General features: G+C 57.9%; 1 protein-coding gene across 4 annotated transcripts in view; it reads left to right on the top strand.

Moving 5' to 3' along the window:
* Positions 1-21,736, top strand: part of ATP9B (ATPase phospholipid transporting 9B (putative)) — a 217,092-nt gene extending 195,356 nt beyond the window's left edge. For all 4 annotated transcript variants that reach the window (XM_079941711.1, XM_079941710.1, XM_079941712.1 and 1 more), the window contains 9 exons: positions 1,251-1,340; positions 3,882-4,026; positions 4,291-4,355; positions 4,916-5,071; positions 5,172-5,236; positions 10,656-10,764; positions 17,978-18,035; positions 18,700-18,903; positions 21,173-21,736. In XM_079941711.1, the coding sequence (XP_079797837.1) occupies positions 1,251-1,340; positions 3,882-4,026; positions 4,291-4,355; positions 4,916-5,071; positions 5,172-5,236; positions 10,656-10,764; positions 17,978-18,035; positions 18,700-18,903; positions 21,173-21,309 (1,029 nt within the window). In that variant the 3' untranslated portion in view covers positions 21,310-21,736. The remainder of the gene's footprint in view (positions 1-1,250; positions 1,341-3,881; positions 4,027-4,290; positions 4,356-4,915; positions 5,072-5,171; positions 5,237-10,655; positions 10,765-17,977; positions 18,036-18,699; positions 18,904-21,172) is intronic.
* Positions 21,737-26,052: the final 4,316 nt, after the last annotated feature.

Here is a 26,052-nt window from a genome sequence, read left to right as displayed (position 1 = left end):
AAATTTGTGTGTTTACTGTATCTACGAGTTATGATGAAATTTGATTCAAACAAAACATAAAAGTTTCTTGGGTCTTGATTGATGGCAGCTGAACAGACATTGTGTGTCTCTGTTCCGAAGGAAGCCCTTGCACCTACAGAAATAGTGATTTGAATATAATTTACATGTAAATGTAGTTTATTTCGAATCATCAGAATCACAAATTAGGCCCTGCAGACGACTATTTGCAATTAAATTATTAATGATTCTGATAAAACTTCAGATCAATTTTTGTTGACTTTGCAGTGTTATAGCCCCACAAATAAAATTTCCACAATAAAACCTACCTATCTAAAGATGAGTCTGGATTGATTAACCTGGACCCATGAAGCTTTTTATTTCAGTCCTGTAATATATCATTTCTTTTATGCCCCATAAAATCTCCACAGAAAGAATGTCAAAAACTAGTATGTTGGTTTCTGAAATATTTTCATACAAAAATTAACGATACTTCAAGATTATGACTTGATTTTACTCTTTTCCACCATTCAATCTCCCAGATAACTCAGTTTGCTTGAACTGATAGAATAAGTTGAAACCCATGGTAGAGACAACAGAAACAGTTTTATAAAAGCATTTTGTATCACTTGGCATGTTATGAAAAGAGGCGTCTTTAAATGAAGCCTCGATTTTAGGTCATTCCGTCCCTCCCTGCTGTGTGGCCACGAGGAACTCAGCTTCCTCGGGCTGTGATGCTGAGGTGTGTTGACCTGTGACTATGCAGAAGGGCATCCCTGGCGTTAACACTCACACACACCCCCACTGCCCTATGAAAGTAGAGAGACTTTCAGTTAACGGTCATCATGCTCTCTTACCCGTGTATATTGAGAAAAGCCAGTTGTCTTCCCCAGCTACGCAAAGGCGCCTGTTAGCTCATGGGGGCAGTGGTGGGGGGCCGTTTGTCCCTCTTTCTTGACAAGCCAGTTCTGTTCACTTTGTCTTACTGTAATTGTGGTACTTGCCCTGCACTTTACAGTGTACGTTTCCTGCCTTGAGTTGCCACACGTTGGAAAGCAATTCGTATTAAATTAGTAGGTATTTATTCCCATCACTGTAGGAGAAATTTGAAAGAGCGGTTGGCTATGGAATTTCCTGTGTAAAGCCCTTTCCGGTTTTAGGAGTGTCTGAAGGTCTGTGCTTTGTGCATCAGGCTTGTTTGTCTGTGTGGTTAAACAGTGTTGTAACTGGGCACTTCTTCCCCTTTCATGGAGGTAACCAGTCGGGGAGAAGCCCATTTGGAACTGAATGCCTTTCGAAGGAAGCATGACTGTGCACTGGTCATATCCGGGGACTCCTTGGAGGTGAGGCTGGGCCCTGACCAAGCAGGTGTCTGTGTGTCTGTCCTTCTCCCTGGAGGTGAGGCTGGGCCCTGTCTGTCCGGTGGACTGTGGGCTTCCTCAGTCAGACGTGTCATCAGCCTGCGTTGCCCTCTCCACTGGTTTTGACGTCTCTGCTCACAGCAGTGATGTGTGCGGGTGGAGCCTGAGAAGAGGCCAGGGCCATGTCGCAGTGAGAACTTGGTCCTTACGGCTTTGGCGCTGGTCTGTCTTGGGCTCGTTCAAAGCTCTTCGGGCGCTTGGAGGCCTGCTCTTCGTTCCTGCCGTGGCCGCCTTGGAGCCTGGCTCTGGTAGCCGTGATCTCAGTTTATCCAAACGCGTGTTTCCAGCAGCGGCCCTGGTACCCAGGACCCTCTGCTCCTGGAGGCCCCGCGTGGGGCTGGGCGGCCCGCTCGGGTCCAGCCCCCTCTCCTCACTCGGCGCCAGGGTCGCAATGGCCGGAGCCGCCGGGTGGGGGGTGTGCGGGGGGCCCCTCCCACTGCAGCTTTTGCCCGCGGGTCTCTCAGATGTTTCCAGAAGTCTGGGCGGAGCAGCGCAGCCTCTGGTGACCCAGTCAGCGTGGCCACTGAGGCCAGCCTGGCGGAGGCGGGGGGGCTGGGGGTTGGACGGGACGTCAGGAGCAGCGGAGACGGTGCGATCTCTGTGGCCACGTGCGTGCAGATGGCGCCGTGTCCGGCTGGCTCTCCCGCCTGCTGCATTGCCGGGGCCGCGCATCCCAACTCTGCGTGGCTGCTTCCGCGGAGCCACCGGGACCGCGGGGCCTGGACGATGGGGGCCAACGGCAGCGCTCTCACCGCCCGTGCCCAGGATGGAGGACTTGGAGGGCGCCCCGTGCTCCCCGCCGGGCCGTCCCCACAAGCTGACCCCGGGGACGCCCCCAGCCTCGCGGGTGTTCACTGCGTGTGTGTTGTTTTATGGGAGCCGCGGGCCCCTGGCTGACTGTCCAGCTCGCTGGCTGAGCTCTGGCCTCACGTTTGCATTTCTCTGTCTGCAGCGCGGCGTCTGCGCAGCTGCCGCGGGCTCCTGAGTGCTGCTCCTGTCCCTCTCGCTGCGTGTGCGGGACCCGGGACCCCTCGCCGGCTCGGCACACCCCCATCCCCGCAGCGCTGTGAGCTCACGCTTGGGTCGCCTGTTTCCGTGGTGCCCGGTGCTACGCGACCTGCCCTCCGGTCTCCCCGGAGCCCGCGGTGTCTGGTCCCCCCCGGGCTGGGCCCTCCATCCAGCCGCTGAGTCGGTCCAGCACCTGCCGGTCCCGGGCTCCCTGAGCCCCAGCTCCTGCCCAGCGCAGCGCCCTCTTGATGGTGCCAAGGAGTGCGGTCCAGTCCCTGTCCACGGATCACACTTCCTTGGTTCTGGGGGATGAAGGATGACTGTCCCCTCCCCAACTCTGGCGGCACTGATTGGGGCCTGAGCCGGCCTTCGAGCCCCCTTTCCTTTCCCGCCTTCTGTCTCTTCGCTCCGCCTCCCGCCCCTCGTCCAGAGGGTGAGGCCGGCCTCTCCAGGGCAGAAGGGCTCCGTTCCCCCCCCGGCCCCCCGCCCCCTGGCTGCGCGTGAGGAGGGGTGAGGGGCCTGGGCCTCGCGTGTTCTCGGCTGGTCCCACCGCCGGCTTCAGGTTGCTCACAGCAGCCGAGCCGCGTGCACGTGGCTGTCTGCTTTCCAGCCCAAAGCGTTTTGCGAATTTCCCCTCCGTTCTAGCCCCTCCTTGTAGGTGGATGTCTTTTTTGAAACCTTTCTGTAGTTGGGGCTTGGGGAGGGAGCAAAAGTAGGTACTTGTGTTAAGCACGCTTCTGTGAGTGTGTTTTTATTGAAATCCTTCTGCTGTTTCTGTCCCCCAAATCCACATGTTGTTCCTGGCAGCCAGCCGGCCCCAGGGAAACCGCAGGCTGGAGCGCACATCCCCCCTCCCGCCAGCACCCCAGTCCCGCTCCCCAAAGGCGGCGTCGCTGTTTCTGCTTCTGGGTCCTGCGGTGGTTCCTCCCCTCAGCGGGGATACTGTGTCCGTCTGTGCTGCTGAGTACCTGCCGTGAACGCGGGTTTCGCTCACCACCCAGGTTTTAGGTGGCAGAGGGCCTGGGACTGCGTCTTGACCTCTTCACGCGGGGCACGGGCGCCCACACGGCTCTCCTGCAGGCGGATGTGCTGTTGGTGGTAGTCGGCGCCCCGGGGGCTCAGGACCCTCATCTCTGACTCCTGTCCTTCGTGTGGGGTGACTCTCGGGGTGTCCAGCTCAGCAACGGGACCCCACAGACTTCAGGCAGCTTTGGGGAATTTTTATTTTCCCCACCAAGATGGGGAACTAAGGATCGTCGCTGAGGGTATTGTGTGCTAAAGACCAAAGACCTTTTCAGCCAGCCCCGGAAGGTGGTGCTGGCATCCCCTGAAGGCAGATGGGCTTGTCCAGGGCTTCCCTGGAGCCCTCCCCCAGCCTGCGTGCGGGCTCCGTCCACCCGTCCTCCGTCCATCTGTCCGTGCCCTGAAGCCCGGCCTCGCTCCTGCCGCCCCCAGGTCTGCCTGAAGTACTACGAGCACGAGTTCGTGGAGCTGGCCTGCCAGTGCCCGGCCGTGGTCTGCTGCCGCTGCACGCCCACGCAGAAGGCCCACATCGTCAGGCTGCTGCAGCAGCACACGGGCAGACGCACGTGCGCCATCGGTGAGCGGGGGCGTCCGGGCAGACGCGCGTGCGCCATCGGTGAGCGGGGGCGTCCGGGCAGACGCGCGTGTGCCATCGGTGAGCGGGGGCGTCTGGGGAGCCGGGGTCCTGAAATGAAACGCGCGGGGACGTGCGCCCGGCTCCCTCCTGCCCGCCCGGTGGATTCCCCCCGTCTTCCTGGGTGTTGAAACCCCGTCTGCCGGTTGGCGAGGAAAGCCGGCCCCTCGCAGGTTCCCACTTCACATCCGCGTTCCGTGCTTCCAGGTGACGGAGGGAACGACGTGAGCATGATCCAGGCAGCGGACTGCGGGATCGGGATCGAGGGGAAGGTGCGTCTGTCCCTTGTCCCCGCCAGGCCCCTGGTCAGCCCGCTTACACGCGTGGCCGGGGGCTGGGGGGAGGCGGACCCACGCACTGCGGGAGCAGCTCCACGAGGGCACGTAGAGGACAGGCACGTCCTGCCGGGACTCGGGCACCTTCCTGGTCCCCGAGCTGTGCGGGGCTGCACCTGGGCCGCTCCCCGAATCCCCGCAACCCTCTCTCAGCCTCACACACACGGCCCGTGCTCGGATGTCCGGGTCTCCCGGCCGGTCGGGAGCTGTGGTCTGCCTCCTGTGCTCACGTGAAAACACCCAGAGAGACCTGGACACAGGCTGGATCCCGGGCCCCTCTGCTTTGTGAATCAGGCCACAGTGCTGAACCCGCAGCCGCTTGGCGGGGTGGCAGGTTCAGAGAACTGTCTTGAAGATGCCCCGGTCCCTGCTTAGTTTCCGTGACACCGTCGGTACCAGGCCGGGTCCTCCCAGGGTGCTGGCGGGCGGCTCCCGGGGCGGGGCCCGCGCTCTGCCTCTGTCCGGCCCTTAGCCCGGCCCCTCTGCCTTGGTCGCAGGAGGGCCGGCAGGCCTCGCTGGCGGCCGACTTCTCCGTCTCGCAGTTCAAGCACATCGGCCGCCTGCTCGTGGTGCACGGGCGCAGCAGCTACAAGCGGTCGGCGGCACTCAGCCAATTTGTCATGCACCGCGGCCTCATCATCTCCACGATGCAGGTGCGGCGTCCGGAGGGGCCTTGCGGGGGCGCCTGGTGCCTTGCGGCCTGCGCGCATATCGGCCGACCGTGAGTAACGGGCGCTGCTCTCCTCCCTCCAGGCCGTGTTTTCCTCCGTCTTCTACTTCGCGTCCGTCCCTCTGTACCAGGGATTCCTCATGGTGGGGTAAGTGGGCCCGTCACGCGCAGACACGGCAGCGGCCCGTCGGGAGGGCTTGTAGCCCGGGAGCACGTGCAGGGGGTTGCTTGCGTGGCTCCCGCACACTCAGCCTGAGGACGAATCGACTGGTGCGCGGAGCCGCGAAGGGGGGCACCCAGCGGCGGCACGTGCCCGCTTATCCCTCCTACGACGCTGCTGTTACGGTTCTCGTGGAATTTCTCTTTACATGGGGCAGCGCACCTGGGTCGGGAACTGTGTCGGAGCCGGGACTTTCTCCAGCCCTCGGCGGCGGCATGGGGGGTGGGGGGTGGGGGGTGACTGGGTCGCTCCCAGGCTGGGGAGCCCCTTCCTGAAGCCTGCGCCCTCCTGGCTGGACACGGTTAATCCTGATGGCGGCCTGAAGTTGGCAGCAGAGACCTCGAGAACGGGTGGTGCTGGCACGGGACCTCACATTCCGGGACAGACTCCGTAAGGCCTCCCGCGGTAACAGAGCTCATCCTCAGGGCGCCCGCCGGGCAGCTGGGAAGCCCGTCCGCAGAGCGGCGGCCCGGGGCCCGTGGCGAAGGCTGTGCTCGTTGCGCTGCCAGAGCTACAAGGCGGGAGGCCTGTGTCGGACGAGAGTAGACCGGAGTTTCCTCCCCTCACCCTTCGTGGCCGCGCCAGCAGGTAAAGCCAGCGTGGCGGCCGCTGTGCACTGAACAACGCGCGCGGCTTCTCTCCTCCGCGAAGCCCCTGAGCCGCGGGGCCGGGCCCCTCCACCGCGTGGTGAGGGCGACGGCGGTTAGCACACGTGTCCCAGCGCCGTCCTGAGCGCCGTCCTGTCCCCCCGCATCCCTAGGACACGGGTCTCCCGGCCTCAGCGTCTTCCCGGGTCGGCGGAGGACAAGCCAGCGGGTTATCGCACCCCGTGGAGCCCGGTTCAAGGGCACGGTTACATGCGTGTCGCCTGGCGGCTCCCTGAACCCCGAGAATCCCGGGGATTTCAGCGAGAGGCATCGGGGGCATCAGGGGCGCAACGTGGGCTGATTTCAGGGCGAAGCTGGGCGGGCGAGGTCCCGTCGCGAGTGACGGGGCTCCCTTGGCCTCCCGTCCTGTGTCCTGGCCTCCTCCCCCCGGGCCAAGGGCGTCCGCTGCCTCCGCACGCCCGTGTCTCCAGAGTGGACGTCAGAGCGAACTGGGGACCTGGTGGGACCAGTTCTGGGGGTGTCTGGGGGCGCAGGGCAGGCGGGAGGGGCGGCGGGAGGCTGGCGAGGGGTGGGCCGAGCCCGGGGTGTGGGCGCAGGAGAGCTTTCCAGGAAGAGGGAGCCCTGGGGCGGGTGCTTGGGCCCCGAAGAGGACAGGGCGCTGAGCTTGGCAGCGGGGGGCCGGGGCAGTGGCGGGGGTGTGAGGTGAAGGTGCCGCTCTCCTGCCACGTGGACGCATCCCTGAACGCCCGGCTTGCCGCCCAGGAGCCGCAGGGGCTGGATCCCCTGGAGGTCCCCCTCGCCCCGGGGCTCCATCGTTTCTCCCCTCCGCCCCTGGCTCCTGTGTGGCTTGAGCTGTTGAACAGGTTAGGTTCTTGTGGAAATTAGAGCCTATCCTTCCCCACGGAACTCATGCGGACCCTGCCCAGGTCCCTGGAGGCGGAGGGGAAGCACTGCCCCTCCCCCACCCCCAGGCCCAGGTCAGGATAAAGGCTTCACTGCGACTGGCTGTGGGGCTGGGCCTTGCGCCAGTTCAGGCAGCCTGCCCTTAATCGCAGCAGGAGTTCCTAGAGCCCTTCAAAGAGAGGGAAAAGCCTAAAGGTACAGAAAGCTACAAATTTTTTTACATTTTTCCGTTGCTTGCTTAAGTCTTTGCAATAATTATCACGTTAATTACTCTAAACAGCACAGAATTTGCACAGTAGTGCTGGTAATGTCTTGAGCTTGTCCAGGGCATTTCTTCCTCGGAGGCCAAAGAAAAAGCGTAACCATTCTCACTTTCCATTTTTCAAAGTGTGGATTTGGAAGTTTCAAAGGAAGTGTCAAGGGGCAGAGGTGTTACTCCTTAGGTAAGAACTGCCTGAGTTCGTGGAATTACAGCCCTAGGCCTGATTTCCCGTCTGCAGCCTGAGCCCGTCAGCGTAGCTCGCGTTATTTTTAAAGCTCCTGTTTATCATCAGGCTTCACTGAAAGTTTTATTTGAAGTTTCTCTGCATGTCCATCACTTAAACGAGGCGCCTGTAATTCTCTGAAGCATTAGTTCCTTGGATTTGGCAGGAATGGAGGGAGATGCTTCTAAGTTAAGCTTCTTCAAAAATAAATAATAAAGTAGTTTTGCCCTCACCTAGAAAACAAATATAAAGAACTGGGCGGGAAGCAATGTGGTGTTTTTATCAAATAAAATCTAACCAGACCAAACTACTGACCTTCCATGATGGAATAACTGGCTCTAGAAACTACAGGACAGTTGATAGCATTCCGTTCCACCTATGTACGGTTTTTATCCGAGTTCATTTCATTAGCTTTCTAGGGACTGGTGACCCAGGTGAGGCCCACCCGCACTGCTGGTTACTTCACGGAAGGAAGCTCGTGCCGAGGCCGCCCCGGTTCCCCCTGGAGCCCACCAGGCGGCACCTGGCCCACTCTCCTCACTTAGCCTTCGGTTGCGTCTGCCCACATACCTGAGGTCCTGGGAGGGGCTGTGCCCTACCTCCACACACCTCCCTCGGCAGGTCCTCTGGGGAAGCACCGTGCATCCTGGCCCCACTTAGCGTTCACAGGCGTCAGCACATCCAGGGTTCTGCGAGACCCGCTCCACATGGTCGAGCCAAACCCCTCCTTTGCCTGCCAGCTGCCAACATCCCGTGTTCAGGCAGCATCCTTGGAGACACGCAGGTCTGCTCTAGCTGAGGTGTCCCTCTCGTGATGGCCATAGCTCCCAGAAGGCACCCCCGGGCCATCACAGGTATGCATCCTCGCAGGGGATTTCAGTGGGGAGCCTGAGGATGCACGTGGGAAAACTACCAGATGCCGTCTTCACAAGGTGCCAGGAGGGCACGTGACATCTGAGGAAGAGTCCTGAGCTGCAGGCAGGAGCATGGGCGAGTGATGAGGAGGTGGGCTCGCAGCCCGTCATCGAGGGGCACCACGGAGCGACAGGAAATGCCCTGTCCTCCCAGCCCACGCGACTGGAAGACAGGGTGAGGTACAGGGAAAAGCTGTTTTCGGACCGTGGACACCAGGCAGCAGGCACTGATGCCGGAGACAAGGGAAGCTGGCAGAATTCACAGCTGGAAATCCCTGGAACCTTGGAGGGTAAAGATTCCTTAGGCACAAAATGCGTGAACTGTCAGTCACAGGAGAAATTGACAAGGTGGACTTCATCAAAATTAAGTCTTCGCTCTTCTAAAGACAGTATTAATCAAATGAAAAGGCAGACTGGGAAACAGTCTTTTCAGTACCTATATCTGATAAGAGCTCTGTACCCAGAATGTTTCATGATCTCCAAACAACTTAATTTTTTAAGAAAAGGCTAAAGATTTGAACGTACATCACAAAAGAAGATGTAAGAATAGCCAATAAGCACACGAAAATATATTAACATCGTTAGTTACAGGAAATGGAAATTTTAAACCCACCTAGAGGCCAAGTTAAGACAGACCGCGCTAAGTGTCAGCAGGAAGCTGGGGCTCCCGGGACTTACAGCTCCTGGCCGGAGCGCACAATGGTGAAAGGAGCCTGGAAGGCAAGTTGGTCGGTTTTTCATACGATTAAGCATATGGCCCAGCAACCCTCCCCTCCGAAGCCTGCTGCTCCTTTATTTGCGGTGAGATCCACCGCGCCACGTCTCTACCGCCCCCGGGGGGTCGGGCGGGGTGGGGGGAGCCAGAGAAGCAGCAGACGCCAGGTCCCTGCGGCCCTGCGGCCCAGCCTGGGGGCTGATGGGGGGATGGGGGTCTGCGCTGGGACCCTGGAGGAAGCCACCCAGTCGCATGCTGGAAACTGCCCTCAGCAGAATCAGCTGATAAAAGAGGTGGTGATGATGTTTGTGATTTGGTTGTAAAGCCGGAAGAGTTTCTGGCACAATAACAAGGTTCTCATCGACCCTCTTTACGAAAATAGAGGCTCCTCGGGCCTGCGCTGTGACACTCGTGAATCCCGGTGCAGGAGGGTCACCGGGCCTGGCGCACGTGCAGCTTGGTCCTCGTGCGTCGGCTGGCTCCGGGGGATGTGGGCCAGGTTCTGCCTGGGTTCCTTGGCCCTTTCAGCCCCCTGAGTCCTAAGGGGACTAACAACAGCAATTAGAGATTTAGAGGAAAGTAAAGAGCATGTGCTTGTTGACCTGATGCAGAAGTTAGAGGTTGAACCTGTAGGTAGAGAATCGAGCCATCAACGTGCAGGCTGACACTGGACGGCAGACGGGAGACTTGAGCAGGGGACTGGGGACGGCAGACGGGCCCATGACGAGGCGGTCAGTGTCATCAACCACCAGCAAATGCGTATTTTAACCACAGTGAGCTGCCCCTCCACGCCTGTCAGAATGGCTGAAACACCTGTGACGGCAGCAAATTATGGCGAGGATTCAGCATCCGGACCCCTCATACGTGCTGGCAGGGATGTGAACCGGTGCAGCTGCCCTGGAAGGCAGCTTGGCAGTCTCTTATAAAACTAAACACGCAGCCACCCTATGACCCAGTGCCTGAACTTGTGGACATAGGATCCCAGGTGGCACCCGTGTCTCAAATAAGTGCAACTTTTACAAAAAACCTGGGCAGTGGATGTTTATAGCAGCTTTATTTGTAATAACCGGACCCTGGGAACGACCCAGATGCACTTCAGAGAATGCCCGGGGTGCAGAGCTGCTCTGTCCACAACCACGAATGCTCCTCAGCCACCAGAGGACGGCCTGTCGTGTGGCCACACCTGGGTGACCCTCAGGGACTGGGGCTGAACGAGAAGCCAAGCCCCAGGCTCACCTGCTGTGTGGTGCGTGTGTGTCACCTTGAAGTGACAAAAGTTATAAGATGGAGGACAGTTGCCAGGGGTTCAGAGGGGCTGGGAGAGAAGCAGGCTTCAGGGGTCCCTGGTGGGCTTGGGTGCTGCGTCTGGACCATGTCAGTGTCGGCGTCCTGCTGGAGATTGGCTGCAGTTTTGGAGGTGCTGCCTCTGGGGAAAGCTGGTTGAAGGTCCCCGTGGTCTCTGTGTTACTTCTGGTAACTGTGCTCACCTCTGCCGTGACCTCAAAATAAAAGCTTTAATTAAAAAAGGATCCTGCTGCCTGTCCGCATCTGTGGCTTGTAGACCTTGCTCCTGTACTGTGGGTAAGTACTCAGTTTTAGGACAAGTCGTGCTTGGTTGCCAACTTGTTTTTTTCTGCTTAGGGTTTGACCTTTGGCCTCTGGTTCAGAGGTGTGCTCCTGGTGGTGCCGAGTCCCCCGTGTAACCTCCCTGCTCTCCTCCAGGTATGCGACGGTCTACACCATGTTCCCTGTCTTCTCCCTGGTGCTGGACCAAGACGTGAAGCCCGAGATGGCAATGCTGTACCCAGAGCTGTACAAAGACCTCACCAAGGTGCGGCCTCAGTTAGGCATCAAAGGGGAAGACGGTGTTTGCGCGAATGTTGGCAGTGCGGCTCTGATGTCACGCGTCGAATTATAATTGCGAAGCGTGCTCATAACCGTTCGTGGAGCTTCTGTGGACTTAGAACCGTGGCTGAGGGCTCCCTCTTTCTGGGTGAAGGGTGCTTTGAGCGGGGGCTCCCGGTCAGCACTGCGCAGTGGGTGGGGCCGGCTCCCGGCCCACCTGGAGCGGCCCGGCGTTCGAGCCGGTAGGGACCTGGAGCCCTGGCCAGAGCCCCTCTGAATGCCCACATCTCCGGCCATGGGCTTCAGAATTTTGTCTGAAAGGGATCTGCAGTATGTTTCCGTCCCTGAGACCCGCGTGCTGTTGTCACGGTGACGCTACTGAAGTAGAAGTCCACTTCCCCGAGCTGCGCAGGCTTCATTCACGCAGCCCAGAACTGCTCTGGGACAGTTAAACATTCCTGAAAGAAGTTTTAAATTTATCGTGTTTTTTTATGAAAACATATCTCTGTAGCATAGAAAACATGCTCCACTGGGTGGAAGACATGCCCAGCTTCCCACACACAAACCCTGGTGACCTCAGAACCTTCCAACGCTGACATATATACACTAATATGTATAAAATAGATAACTAGTAAGAACCTGCTGTATAAAAAATAATTTAATTTAATTTAAAAAAAAAAGAACCTTCCAACACTGAGAACAAAGTCCACGGACCCCCAATTAAATTTAGGTTTACAGTTGATAACCTGAAGTTACCGACTGATTTGTAAAGCTGTAGCCGTATGTTGTAACGGAGAAAGAGTCAGATCAGGCATTAACAGGTAGACTCGCCCAGCTAACCTCTAACCAGGCCCAGTGGTGTTGGGTGAGTCACGTAAATCTTTGGATTTGATGGTGTTATTGTCAGAATTCGATGAGATTAAGATTTTTTTTAATTTTATTTTATTTTATTTATTTTGGCTGTGTTGGGTCTTCGTTGCTGCGCACGGGCTTTCTCTAGTTGCAGCGAGTGGGAGCTCCTCTTCATTGCTGCACGTGGGCTTCTCATCGCGGTGGCTTCTCTTGTTGTGGAGCGCGGGCTCTAGGCGCGTGGCTTCAGTAGTTGTGGCACGTGGGCTCAGCAGTTGTGGCACATGGGCTCAGTAGTTGTGGCTTTTGGGCTCTGGAGCACAGGCTCAGTAGTTGTGGTGCACGGGCTTAGTTGCTCCGCGGCATGTGGGATCTTCCCAGACCAGGATTGAACCCGTATCCCCTGCCTTGGCAGGTGGATGCTTGACCACTGTGCCATCAGGGAAATCTGAGATTAAGACTTTTTCAATCCATTGAAAAAAATAGAAAATGCCTGTATTACTTCTATAATCAGGGCAAAAATAAAGCTAGCTCAACAGTATAGTATAAAATAAAATAGCAAACATTATATTTTATAATATATTTTATTTGATAATAAGATATAGATGTGAGACATATATAAAGCATTATTATCATGATAAAAATATCATTGTGAATATTACAAGTAGAAGAAAAACTTTTTGGTTTAATATCCTAAGATGGTGAAACCATCATCATTCAGTGAATCAGAAGAGGCTCAAAGATCCACAAACTACAGGAGGCTGTTGCGAATAATTATAATTTTAGTAGATTGTGTGTTTCCTTATTTCCAGTGGCTCCAGAAATGTTTCCCTAAACGCCGCCTCACAGATACGAGGGGAAACCAGCTTCTTATGAACATCAGTGGAGGGGCTCGGTGGATGCTCAGGGTTAAGGTCACTGCAGGTGAGGCTAGGTGATGCTGCCAGTCCGTCAAGGTGGGAGGACTTCCTCGCAGGACTTCAGTGTCCCCACCAGTGAGGGGACCCGCCGCTTTCACTGTTGCCCACCAGAACCTTCTTTGTGGGTTGCCACGTTACTCTAGTGATAAAAGCAGGCTCCCGGGGTCACAGGTGTCCGGCGCTGAGTCCCAGCTCCCCTCTGACTGTAGCCGCGAGGTGGTGAATCCACACCATTAGCTGATACATTTGAACTTGAGGGGATGTTAGGAAACCACGTCCAATTCCAAGTAAGTTGGGTCTTGTTAAGGGTGCTGGCTTTCCATTCTTATTAGGGTGACCAACAGTTAGAATATTTCAATATCCTAGAGTCAGGACCACATTCCTAATCTTTTTGACAAGAGTTCAGTCACTTATTTTCTCTAGACGCCTTTTCTTCAAGATCCGGAATCTGTACTTTTTGTCTTTAAAGTATATATTTCTTTAAAAATTGCATACACTCGAAATGCTTTGAAAATAAAGTAGCCCTAAGGCACTCAGCCAGTTAACTTGCTAAGAAGTGAGTATTTTTCTTACTGAAGCTAGAGAAACATTCTGAAGCTTTACACTGCTTCTGAGCCCAGCACTTTGCACCCGCTGGGGACAGGCAGTCTGTCCGAGTCCATCCCTGTGGGTGGCACGGTTGAGGGTCCCGTGCCGGGCACTTGTAAAGACCTAGAAGGCTCTGCTCCTGGTCTCCACAAGCCTTCAGTCGGGAAAAGAAAACATGAATTCGGGGTAAATTAAATGATGGTTGGACAGTAGCAGAAAACAAGCCACGGGCTGGAATGTAAGTTACTGTCCAACAAATGATTTATCTTGTAAGTTCTGAGCAGAAATCTCAGGTCACAGTGAATTCATTAAATACCACAAAGGTAATCAAGGGAAGCAGCGTGCACATCCCTTGTAAAACAGAAAGGAAAGAACTCTACTTCGAAATAAAATATCCTGGTTTTATACTTATTTCATAGCCAGTCTTTTTTTTTTTTTTTTTTTTTTTTTTGCGGTACGTGGGCCTCTCACCGTTGTGGCCTCTCACGTTGCGGAGCACAGGCTCCGGACGCGCAGGCTCAGCGGCCATGGCTCACGGGCCCCGCCGCTCCGCGGCATGTGGGATCTTCCCGGACCGGGGCACGAACCCGCGTCCCCTGCATCGGCAGGTGGACTCTCAACCACTGCGCCACCAGGGAAGCCCCATAGCCAGTCTTTTTATGCTAAGAGTATAAATGCTCCAAGCATCACCAATCTGACTTAGAGTTCTAACGAGATTAGGCTCTAACGAGCCTAAATAAAATTAACCTTCTAACAAGATCCTGGATGTAAACATTTGTTCTCTGCTGTGTCTCCAGGGCCTAAACCTGGACACAGTGTCTGTTCCGTAATTGGTGAATGAACGAGGGAGGGAATGAATCAGTTAAACAAAGAGGCAGCATTTCCTTCCTCTTCCTAAAACCACATAGTTCTCATTCCTTACAGAAAAGGATGTATTTGTAACGATGTTTGGGTCATGTTCTGCTTTGAGCTATTAAGCTTTACTCATGGTGAGTGCAGTCACTTCTGGTTTTCTGGTGCTGCCAGTTAGAGGGGAAACATGTACTCATCCCTCTCCTAACCCTACAGATGACTATTTGTCCTGAATGCTCTGTGGCCTCTTATGAAAAACCACCTGAGCCTGAGCCCTGGGGTCAGGACTTAGGTGACGCGTGGTCAGCTGAGCCGCCTGTGTGTTCCTGAAATAGTTCGGTCTTGTAGCTGTGAGTTCAGTTACCAAGTCACAGTGTTATATTCGTGATAAATTAAACTGCTCACTACAGAGACACCTGAGTTATAGTTGTACTGACTGTCAAGATACAAGTAGGTGATGTACAGTCATTCCTAAAAGCCCTTGAAACCATTAGACGTTGAACTATTAGGACTACGTCACTATTTTCATTTTCTGTTGAATAGTCTGAAAATGGTTTTAGCTTTTGAAATGTGTATTTGTATCCTTGTATAATTTTAAAAATAACAGTGATAAGGAAAGGAAATTCAGGGTATAGAAATTAAGAAGGAAGAAATAAAAATATCTGTTTGCAGTTGCCAGAATTGTCTATGTAGAAAATCCCAAATAATCCACAAAAAAACCCTCCTAGACTAGTAAGTTTAGTAAGGTTGCAGGATACAAGGAAAAAATATTTTTAATTATTTCTAATTCTGTATAGTAGCAATGAACAATTGAGATCTGAAAACAATTTTAAACACTGTTTATAACAGCATAAAAAAGTGAAATACTTTGGTATAACTAACAAAATATGTGCAGGATCTCCATGCTGAAAACTGTAAAACTGGCTGAAAGAAATCCTAGAAAGGAATAAATGAATGTTCGTGGATTGGAAGTATCAGTGTTGTTGAATATTGACAACTGATTCTAAAGTTTATATGGAACAGCAGAGGAGCTAGAATTACCAAAACAAATTTGAAAAAGAAGAACAAAGTTGGAAGACTCCCAGTACCTGGTTTTTATCACTGGCAAAGGATAGACACACAGGTTAGTGGGGTAGAACAGAGAGCCCAGAACTACAGCCACGCATGTCAGCCGGTCTTTGACCAATGTGAAGGGAAATCCAGTGGAGGACGGTCGTCTTCTCAACAGACGGTGTCAGGAGAGCTGGTCACCCTCGGTCCACACCTCAGGTCTTACACAGAAATTCACTCACAGTGGGTCATAGACCTAATGTAAAATGTAAAACTATAGACCTTCTAGGAGAAAGTACAGAAGGAAATGTGCATGACCTTGCGTTAGGCAAAGAGCTTTTAGATATGAGGTCATAAAGGAAAAAATGGATAAATTGGACTTTATCATAATTACAGACTTTTTTTCTGTGAATGACACTGTTAAGAAAATGGAAAACAAACCACAGACTGGTAGAAAATATTTGCAAATTACACTTTTGATAAAGGACTTGTATCCAGAATATATAAAGAGCTCTCAAAACTCAAAAAGAAAACAACCCAAGTTTTTAAATAGGCAAAAGACCTGAATTGACACCACACCAAAGATGATGATGTACAGATGGCAACTAATCACTTTTGTGAAAAAACGCTCAACGTCATTTTTCATTGGGGAATTGCAAATTAAAATCAGATGCCACCGCAGTCTGTTAGAATGGCAAAAATGCAAAACCGACACCAGCAAATGCTGGCAGGGGTGCTCAGCCGTGCTGGTGGGAATGCAGGCTGGTGCAGCTGCCCTGGAAGACAGCTTGGCGGTTTCCCGTAAAGGTAAACATACACTCATCACGTGACTCAGCAATCCTACTCCTAGGTGTTTACTCAAGAGAAATGAAGAGGTACGTTCACACAAAATCACGTGCAGAAAAGTTGATGGTGGCTTTGTCGTAATTACCAAAAACTGAAACGACCGGCTGCCCTTTCCCCCGTGAGGGTGCAGCCGCACAGTGGGATCGTGTCCGTGACGGGAGAAAACCCGTCCGTTCAGCAACGCAGACGACTCTCAGATGCATTTTGCTGCACAGACGAAGCCAGGCTCCAAAGTGAGTGTGGCCCCAGTGATCTGCCGCTCCGGGAAATGCGCATCTTTAGGGACACAGGACAGGTGGGCGGCGGCCGCCCGAGGTTTGGGGTGGGAGGGCATGACTGGAAGGGGGCAGCGCGGCAGCTTTGGGGTTAGGGACTCTTCTGTCGCACTGTGGTGGGTGGAGACTGGACCTCTGCCACCACAGAACCGTCCACCCAGGAGCTGGCACGTAGACTGGGACAAAGGGCTCCAACCGCAGGACACATGAGCCACAGAACCACAGCGGGGCTTGCTGCCCTAAGAAGCCTCGGGGAGGGCGTCCATGAGTGCCTGCGGAGGGGGCTGGAGACGGACAGAGCCGCCGCCGGAGGCAGGGCTCCCGCCACGGGACGCGGCATCGCAGGGCCCCCGCACTCGGCGGGTCGGCGGCGGCCTGTCTGCTGCAGGTACAGAGGCAGGAAGGGGGCTGGTGCAGTACAGACAGAGGCAGGAAGGAGGACCTGTGTGCACGCATGCCAGGGCCTGTCCCTGAGCGTGGCTGTTTTCTTCCTTTAAAAAGCAATATTGCTTGGGGCTTCCCTGGTGGCGCAGTGGTTGGGAGTCCGCCTGCCGATGCAGGGGACGCGGGTTCGTGCCCCAGTCCAGCACGATCCCACATGCCGCGGAGCAGCTGGGCCCATGAGCCGTGGCTGCTGAGCCTGCGCGTCCGGAGCCTGTGCTCCGCAGCGGAAGAGGCCACAATGGTGAGAGGCCCGCGTACCACAAAAAAAAAAAAAAAATTGCCTTTTAACAAATGATGACATATTGGAAGGTTGCTCTCCACTCAAACGCAGTGAGGCCTTGGGCTCAGCCAGGACGTTCTCAGGTGGCCCCTCGGGACCAAGCTGCTGCAACCGTCTCTTTCAGAGGTGTCCGTGGACGCCGGGTGGACGGGATTCAGCCTCTGGGTGTCCTTGTGCTGGCGCCTGCCCCCGTCCTATGTACGGTTTGTTCTTCCCTCGTGCCGTTTAGCATCACGCGCCGCCTCCTCCTGGCGGGGACGCCCCGCACCCCAGCAGAGCCTTGGTCTCCTCCGTCAGGCCTGGCTGCAGCGCGGCCTTCGGGAAGTCTCCAGCTGCGGTGCTTCTCCATCCATAAACGGAAACGACGTCTGTGGGCTGTGCCGGCGGGCGGGAGACGCGGGGGACGAGCGTGAGGGTCTGGAGTCCCGCGCCGCGGCCTCGCCGGGCTTCGTCCCGACACCCTGATCACAGGCCTCGGGGCCGGCGCTGCCTCGGCCAGCCCTTGGCGGGAATGGGCTGGGCGGCGACTTGTGGCCCCCCCTCCTTCTCGGATAGAAGCGTCTTCGGGAGTGTGGTCGGACGGACGCAGGCTGAGTGTTCAAGGTGAAGGTTGCTGTGCCAGAAACCCTTGTTTGTGCTGGGCTTGTTGATATGGCATCTTTTCCAGAAAGGACCTCGGGGCCTAAATTCTGACTTCAGGTGTGATAGACCGTCCTTTGTCACCTAAGGAAACTAAGAAGTAGATATAGGAAGATTTGTTCCCAAGAAGTAAAGAAGAAATAAAGGGAAATTGTTTTTACTATGCAGAATAGTGCGTCTCAATGTTTGTTTTATACACGTCGACTCCTGGGTCACTAGGAAGCCCGGGAATGGAGAGCCGTGGCTTAAGGTCACCAGAGGTCAAACAGGAGACCGCTCACCCCTTTACCATAAGCGGAGCGGGGCGGGCGGCCCGGGTGCGCGGGAGGAGGACGGTGGCTGGATCGGTACGTGGGTTGGGCTGGGGGCCTGGGGTCTTGACAAGTCACCCGCACACAGCTACTTAAAAACGTGTGTTCTGCTCTGTTAACTAAACTGCCCCACTGTCTACCCTAGGGAAGATCCTTATCCTGTAAGACCTTCCTCGTCTGGGTTTTAATCAGTATTTACCAAGGTAAGACGGACCCGCCTTCTCCTGCACTGAAGCTTTTTTGTTTTCTATGGGCAATATTGTTTTCACCTCCCAGTTCAGTTCCAAAAGCTTAACGTTTCATCGGCAGTTGAATATTGCTTTCAGTTTATCTTGTGAATCGATACCCCAGCAGCTGGTCCCGCAGGCCTCTTCACAACGCAGCGGGGGTTGGCGTTTTTACTGGTGCAGGTCACCTAAAAACTGACCTGTTTTTAAATAAAAGACAATCCAGAAAAATTTAATCAGCGCTTACCACGCTGCCTGCGCCCCGCAATGGCTTTCTTTCCTGGCGTGATAGCCGGACTTCGAGAAATATGAATTAGGAAGTCCGCGGTCACCAGCCGCCCCCGCTTGGTGTCCCAGACAAACGGGAGCCTGTGGGAGTGGCTAGCAGGCGGCCCCGGAAGGCGGCAGCCAGCGCGCAGCTGCTAACCGGCGCGCAGGCACGGCTGCCCCCACACTGCCAGAATCCACGTCTCACTTTGTCCCCGGTCCAGAGTTTACACGGATCACTGGGTGCGGGTGTGCACAGCCCGTGTCTGTCAGTGTCAGCGGCTCTCGCCCCTCGTACAGTAACGGAGCGGCCGACCCGAGTAGGAGGGTCGTCGTGTCCAAAGCCACACCGCGCACCCCGGCTGTTTTGCAGGCGGCATCCTCATGTTTGGGGCCCTGGTGCTTTTCGAGTCCGAGTTTGTGCACGTGGTGGCCATCTCCTTCACGGCCCTCGTCCTCACGGAGCTTCTGATGGTGGCCCTGACCGTCCGGACGTGGCACTGGCTGATGGCGGTCGCCGAGCTGCTCAGCCTTGGCTGCTACGTGGCCTCGCTCGCTTTTCTAAATCAATATTTTGGTAAGTTGCTTTAGACTTCTTTTCTGAATAGCTGTCTCTTACTGGTTTTTAAACGTTTTCTTTGTTGCTTCTAATCCGTTATCTTAGATTGCAGATCGTAATAAAACCCACATCAGACAGCTTCACAACACAGAGCTTATTTCTGTGGAAAGATTAAACCCCTTGCAACAATACGTGAAGTCGTGCCGAGTTCTCCCCACAAGAGCTGTATTGTTTGTCCCTTTTCCTGACGGAGGCCGCTGAGGCTGCAGGGAAGAGGGCTTCCAGGATGGGGCCTGGCGCCGCCCGCCCTCCTTCCCCGGAGCCACGGGGCCCAGCTGCCTCGGTCCCGAGCGGCGTCAGAACCTGCAGGCGGCACGTGGCCCGGGTCGCTGCGCCCCTGCCCCCTTCTCGCCCGCCCCCGTTACCAGCAGGGCCCTGAGGAGGGGGGCTGCTTGCTGGGTGTGAGCGCTGGCTGGAGTGGGAGGGAGGGCGGGTCTGGGGGGGGAGGGGGGTCACCCAACGTGGCCCTGGGGGAGGGTTGAGCCGCTCTGGGTGCGTTCCCACGGCCGTCCCCAGTCCCTCTCCAAGACTCCCGCTTCCCGTCCACGGCCGGCGCTCTGATCTCGCCTCACCTGACGCGCCTCATCAAACCCAGCTCTTCACTCGCCACCGTCGGAAAACTCATCTAAGGCAGAGCCCTGACCCTTGAAGTCACAAGTCGGCATCTACTTCCTGTTCCTAACACCAGCGACTTGGGACGAGCAGACTTCACTGGGATGAAAGATGAGAGCCTCATATTTCTGTGAAGTGGAGGAGAGCAACGGACCACAAAGTTATTTTTGGTGAAAAGTGATGGTACATCACTTTTCCCGTATTGTGAAAATATCTCCGTCCTTCACAGCAGAGCTATAAGTTACAAAATGAGTGTCCAGGCAAGTTCCAGCAGCGGGAGTTCATGAACTGTGTGCCCCTCCCATAACTCTAGCGTATTATAGATGGTAGAGAAGCAAAACGAGCTCCATCGCAACAGCAGAAGCCGGGCGAATTCACATCCAAGTATCTACTCAATGGTGAGTACGCACATAGGAAAACTATTACAGATTCGTGTTCTTGCATTAAAAGAAACATTCACCAAAAAAATAGCCATGGCACATAAGAAGTGGTTATTTTCAAATTACAATATCTTGGTTACTTTGTTTTGAGAATGGACGTTTGCTTTCCTGTGTGAACGCGAGTTGACACTCTGGGACGGAGCGGTGTTGGCTTCTTCTCGGGCGTTTCCTGGGCCCGCAGCTCCTTCTCCCAGCCTGTGTGCACAGAGCACAAAACAGAAGCTACAGCCGGGACACCAGCAGCAGGGCCGCCCAGGGCCCCGTGTGAAGCAGACACAGGCAGGTGTCTCGTGCAGCCTTCTCCGGGCGTTGACGCTACCGCGTCCTTCAAGACTGCAGAAACTTAGCAGAACGCCGTCACTCCAGAGGCTCGACTGATAAAGAGCCCCGCCTCCCCTCTTCGTGGCGTTTGCTGTGGGCTCCTCCCACCTGGCGACAGCGCGGGAGGCCCTGGGCCCCGTCGGGGTTCTGCGGCTCATAAGAGGCGACGGTGCTGGGTGTCCTGCGTCCGCCGATGAGCACCCGAGTCCGTCAGGCGACCGTGCGTCGTCCCCGCAACATTTTGCCGTGAATTTTTAGTGATTGGACCCCTGGAAAACACTTCCCGGGTTTTCTACAATGTGCTTAAACACAGCCTGGGACCCCGTGTGCCCTGCATGCAGACCCGGGGTTTCCCTGCCCTTTTCTGGGCCTCAGCGGCCATGCGCCTACCAGGCTGCTTCGTCCCACTTCCGACGACAGTCTCCAGGGATGGCTGTCCTAGGATCGGCCGCCCGTCGGGCTCTCACACGGCTCTTCACCCGCAAGGATTAGAACAGCCGTTAACCCTGGGGACACCACCCTGTGGTGGCAGGACGGAGGGGCACGGGAGGTGGGCTCACGGGGACAGCTCTGCCAGCGGCCCCAAGGCCCCGACGCCCAGGGTCGCCTGTCCTCAGGACGACGCAGATGAGCCCGGACGGTCTGAGCCGGCCCCAGGCTGCCTCTGGACCGAGCCCGCGGGCCGTGCAGCACCGGCCCTGCGCAGCTGGGGCTTTGCGCCTCCTGTTAGAGGAGCCCCTGCCCGTGGTGTGCAGGGAAAGCAGTGCTGGAAGCCAGACCCCGAGGCTCCACGAGCCCCGCCCCTGGGCGCCCTGGGCGCCTCTGACACCCGTTCCCGGATTTCTCTCCCACAGATGTTCCTTTCATCATGACCGTGACCTTCGTGTGGAAAGTGTCCGCGATCACGGTGGTCAGCTGTCTTCCTCTCTACGTCCTGAAGTACTTGAAGCGGAAGCTGTCCCCTCCCAGCTACTCCAAGCTCTCCTCCTAGGGCCACGCACCTGCCACGGAAGGTTCCGGCACCTTCGGGCCCGTTTCCGTGATGCAGGGTGCGCGGCGGCGGCTGCCGAGAGAGGGCGTGAGGCAGGAAGGGCCCGGGAGGGGGCCAGGGTGGGGCTCCGCAGACAGTCGTGCCGCGGCCGGATTTCCTTTCCTTCCCTTTTTATTGTTTCTCCAAGTTTAATTTCCATGTCGAACCAGCTTGACTTTATGTTGAAAATGCGGCCTAACGATTTCACTGCTCCTGTAAAGCGTCCGTCTTTGTCTGCTGTTCTGAGAACTGAAATGAAAGGCCGCTTAACGTTCTGCAGTTTCCTAACATTCAAATTCTTTCTTTGATGTTACAATACGGAAAGCCTCCCCGCTTAACCAGAATAAAGTCTCGATGCTGTAAAGACCCGTGTCTGTGCCGCTCCCTCCCCGCCTGCCCCTCCCGCGGGCCACGCTGGTCCCGGCGGCGCCCACGGCAGCCAAGTGGCGCAGGGCGGAGCATTTGCCCCTAAGTCCACGGCAGCAACTCAGGTATGTCCCGAGGCTCTGCTGTTAGTCAAGCCCGTTTCTGAGTTCCCATCCTTTCGACATTTGTGAAATCACACAACTGCACACCTCGTTAGCGCCTGGCTCCGGCCGCCTGGGCCCCCCCGGCTGTGGGCGCAGCGCCTCACTGATGCTGGGCTGGAAAAACGCTTCCCTGAACAGCCGAGTTCTTTTGTTCAAGGGGCACTTCTGGGCGGGCAGCGGCTCCACCGCTGGGAGCTGCCCGGGGTCTGAGCGGTGTGCCGGGACCCTCGGTGTGCCCGAGGCCCCCAGGGCTGGGTCCCAGAGGAGGAGGGGTGATGCCCAGAGCTGCTCAGACTGTCCCACCAGCACCTCCCAGGTGGCCAGTCCTCCCCTGCCCACCGGGCGTCGCTGTTTCAGCTCCTCGCAGAGCTGCGGGTTTGCAGGGATCTGGGGCCAAGGGAGGAGCTTGTGCTCAGGACCCAAGGGGGACCTGGGGGAGGCCGGAGGGGCTGAAAGGGGACAGGCGAGGCGGGCTCATGGGCTGTGCCAGCGACGTGCCCTGAGAAATCCTGGACGTCTCACCAGGGGTTGGGCGCTCACCTACGAGGCCTGAGGCAGGTGGACGGGCTCCCTGCCTTGGAGGGGCCAGGAGGGGGCGCCTGGGGGTGGAAGGGGCTGGAAGGCCCTCGTGCAGAGTGAGCACGGCCGCGGCCGGCCGTGAGGGAAGGGGTGACAGGACGCAGGCGACCAGGAGGCAGGGGCTGTTTGCAGGCCGGTAGGTGCGCCCTTCAGAGGATGTGAAGCCGACGCAGCGGCGGGCGGGCGGGCGTTCTCCCTGAGAGCCCAGGTCCGGTCTGTAGTTTGTACCTGCGTGTGGGGACCGCTGGTGACGGAGGGAGGGCACGGTGGGTGTGAGGAGGGCCCAGTCTCCACCACCGTGTCCCCAAGAGCCTAGACGCCACTGGCCCCCATTACTGTGTGACGTAGACGGATGGGGGGGGTCAGATGGACAAGTGGAGGAAGGGTGGGCAGGTGGATGACGAGTGGAGGGGCGAGTGGAGGGATGAGGGGGTGGGTGGGGGGTGAACGGCTCTTCCGCAGCCCCTGGAGGTGGCCCCGTCCTATTCCAGACTCGTGACCGTCATCAGTGTCTCTGAGTCAGGGCTGCACTGTGTCCGCGGAGCCTGTGAACTCGCCCGGTGGCGCCCCGGGGGACGGGGGTGTGGGCTGCGGAAGTGGCCTCTGCTCCTTCCAGCTGGGACGGCCTGCGTCGCCTGCCCGGGCCCTGCTGGACCTCCTGCTGTGGGAGGGCTCAGGGACCCCCCCCACCAAGGAGTGCACCCCCCGCCCCGTGGGAGGGTGGCCGGAGCTCCCTGCACCTCAAGCCCGTCCCCTGAGCCACGTGGGTGCAGGCGTGTCCCCACGTCCTGTCCGGGGGTCCCTGGGAGCCCTCCTGCTGGGCCCCCTCCCTCGCTCCACCAAGAGGCCCTGGAAAGGCCCCTGTGCTCTGCGGACCAGGGACTGGGTCAGGGCTTGCTGTCTTGTCACCCCGTCCCACCAGAACCCCAGATGGCCCAAGGGCACGACCTCGAACAGAGCTGGGGCCCCTCCACCCCCTCAGGCTCTGAGTACCCCAGAACGCGCGAGAGGCCCAGCCCGGGCCCTGGGAAGGGGTCACCCGCTCGAACCCAGCATCATCCCCCTGGACGCGGCCTCGGTCTGTCCACTTGGCCTACCAGGCCACGCCTTGGGGGGGGAGGTCACTGCCCTGGTGACTCAGTGCCCTGGCGCCCCCGGCCTTGACCCATCCCAGGACAGCGCCGGACAGACAATGAGGGATGCGGAGACTGAGGCTTGGGGAGGTTTAAGGGATTCCCCACCTGGCCCATGGCAGCATCCCCACCCCGTGCAGGTAAGGGCTGGGCGGGGACTCCGGGGCTCTCGGGCACAGGGTCAGGCTGTGTTCCCCTGCAGCCACCGCGACCACACCCCCGCTTCCTGCACGCGGGCCGCCTGGGGACACCGTGGCCAGAGGACGGGCCTGGCGTGTCCTCGATCCCAGACACGCCTCGGCCTCGGGGAGGGGGAGGGTCCTTCACTGCCACTTGGTCCCACGGCCAGGTCCCCAGTCAGGCCAGCAGCCCCAAGCCCCTCAACACAGCCCAGCCCCTCGCTCAGGAAACAATCCTGTGTCCCCCAAACAGGCGGGACCCTGGGGCGCTGCTGGGCGGGTCCACACCTGGACGGGACCTTCCTGCATGTTCTCTCCTGAAAGCTCTTTATCTTGGAATGATTTAGACTCGGGAAGCTGGCTGTCCATGCGAGGAGGACCGTGCTGGGCTCCCCGACTTCCCAGTAAATCCTGGTCTGAGCCCTCCGGTCGGGAAGGTTCCTCGTGGCCCTCTCTCCCAGCCGTGGGGAGCTGGGCGGGGAGCCCGCGCCCCGAGCTTCTGGGCAGGGCTGGGACGGGCCCGGGGCACGGCGGGCAGGTCGTATCGGTTTGTGTCCTCAGGAAGGGGGTGCGGTGGCTGCTCCCCTGCGATCCCGCAGTCGCCGGGCACTTTGGGGCCCAGCGGGCCCTGCTCAGCCGAGCTCCGGCCGCCTGGCTGGGCTCCGATAAACAGGAAACGCCTCGGCCACCGCGCCCTGGGGAGCAGCTGTAATTCCGGGAGATTCCAGCAGGCGGCGCTGGAAGCTAAGAAATGCCGCCCACGGCCCGCAGGGTCCAGGCTGATGCCTGGGCTCTTCGGCTCCGGGCGTCTCCTTGGGCTGGAACAGCCGAGCCCAGAAAGTGTGATTCCCTGAGGGGCCGGGGTTCGTCGCCTTGAAGAACCTGCCTTCACCCGGGCGTTTGTGTCCGCGCGGCGTCCACTCTGCCTGCGTGGGGCCCGGGGTACCTCCTCATAGTAAAGCCCAGGCGGCACCTCCCTCCGTCCTCCCGGGGAGACCCCGCCAGCGGCCCCGCGGCTCCTGCCCCCGTCCCAGTGGAGGGGGGCTCCCGGTGGGCCCGGAAGGCTCTGGGGCCTTGGGCCTCGGAGACGACGGCTGAGCGGAACCGCGGGGCCCAGGAGGACCGAGGTCTGAAAACAGTCCTGCCTGAGCTGCAGGATTTTCCCAATTTTTAAAACCAGAGAACAGCCCCGCTTCAGCCCCGGTGCCCTTTTCCAAGGCTCTTCCCGGAACTGGCCGCCTGGGCTCCGCAGCTGCAGCCGCAGCCCGTCCCCGCGCCGCTTTCGGGGTCCCGGGGCCCTCACGGCTCAGGGAGGCCGGGAGGCCGCAGACGCCAGGCCTAGCGCGCGACAGGGGCGCCTTGAGGGCACTTGTGGACGTGGACGGCCCCCGCCTGCCTCTCCCGTCCCCTCTGCCGGCCGCGGGGGGGCGGGAGGGACACCGTGGACGGCTCTGAGCCCCGGGGGACGGGCGTGACGTGGCTGCTACCGGGCCCCCAGGGTCGCAGGAGGCTCCGCCCACCGCGGGCCGCCCCGGGACACGTGGCAGCCGGCGCCCGCATCGGTCATCCATCTGGGCCCCTCCTCGGGCCGCCTGGAGCTCCATGTCTGTCCACCTGGCGGGGTGGCCAGTCAGTTCCGGAGGCAGAGCCGGATTCGCGGCCAGAAGGCGCCGGGCTGAGGCCTGGGCAGAACTTTGGACCCTCTGGGCCGACGATCAGACACGACCTGTGCAAAGGATGAAGAAAAGGCCAGAACCGGCAGGGGAGCGGCGCGGGGGACGCCAGGCTACCACTACACAGGGCCCTGCGGGAGGGGCTCCCGGTTCCCGGGCGCGGACGGGCCCCCTCGCCCCCCGCAGCCCAGCAGAGCCCCTTCCGTGTTCACTCGACACGATGCCCTCAGCAGAGCCCGAGGGGCCGTCGTCCCAGCCGCGACCCCCAACGTCCTGGGAAGGGGCCCCCAGACAAAGCACCGCCAGCCAGGTGGAAGGACGGAGGTTCACCCCCTCGGTTCTGGAGGCCGGGAGTCGGCGTGAGACGGTGTCCAGGGCCGCCCTCCCTCCCAGGCTCAGGGGCCCCGCCTGCCTCTCCCCGCCTGGCCTGCTGCGCTCCTGGCTGTGGCCGCGGCGCTCCGCCGACCTGTGCCCGCGCCCTCAGCCCCGCCACCCCCCGCGTGTCTGTGTCCAAAGCCCCGGGTTCTCTGACGACGCCGCCCAGTGGGTGGGGCCTCGCTCCGGGACAGCCTCATCGTGACCGAGCCCATCTGCAAAGACTCCTCCCAAG

The sequence above is a fragment of the Stenella coeruleoalba genome (assembly GCF_951394435.1).
Source record: "Stenella coeruleoalba genome assembly, chromosome: 14".
NCBI classification, from domain to species: domain Eukaryota; kingdom Metazoa; phylum Chordata; class Mammalia; order Artiodactyla; family Delphinidae; genus Stenella; species Stenella coeruleoalba.
The sequence above is the reverse complement of the archived record's forward strand: the minus strand, read 5'-3'. Positions and strand labels throughout refer to the sequence as shown.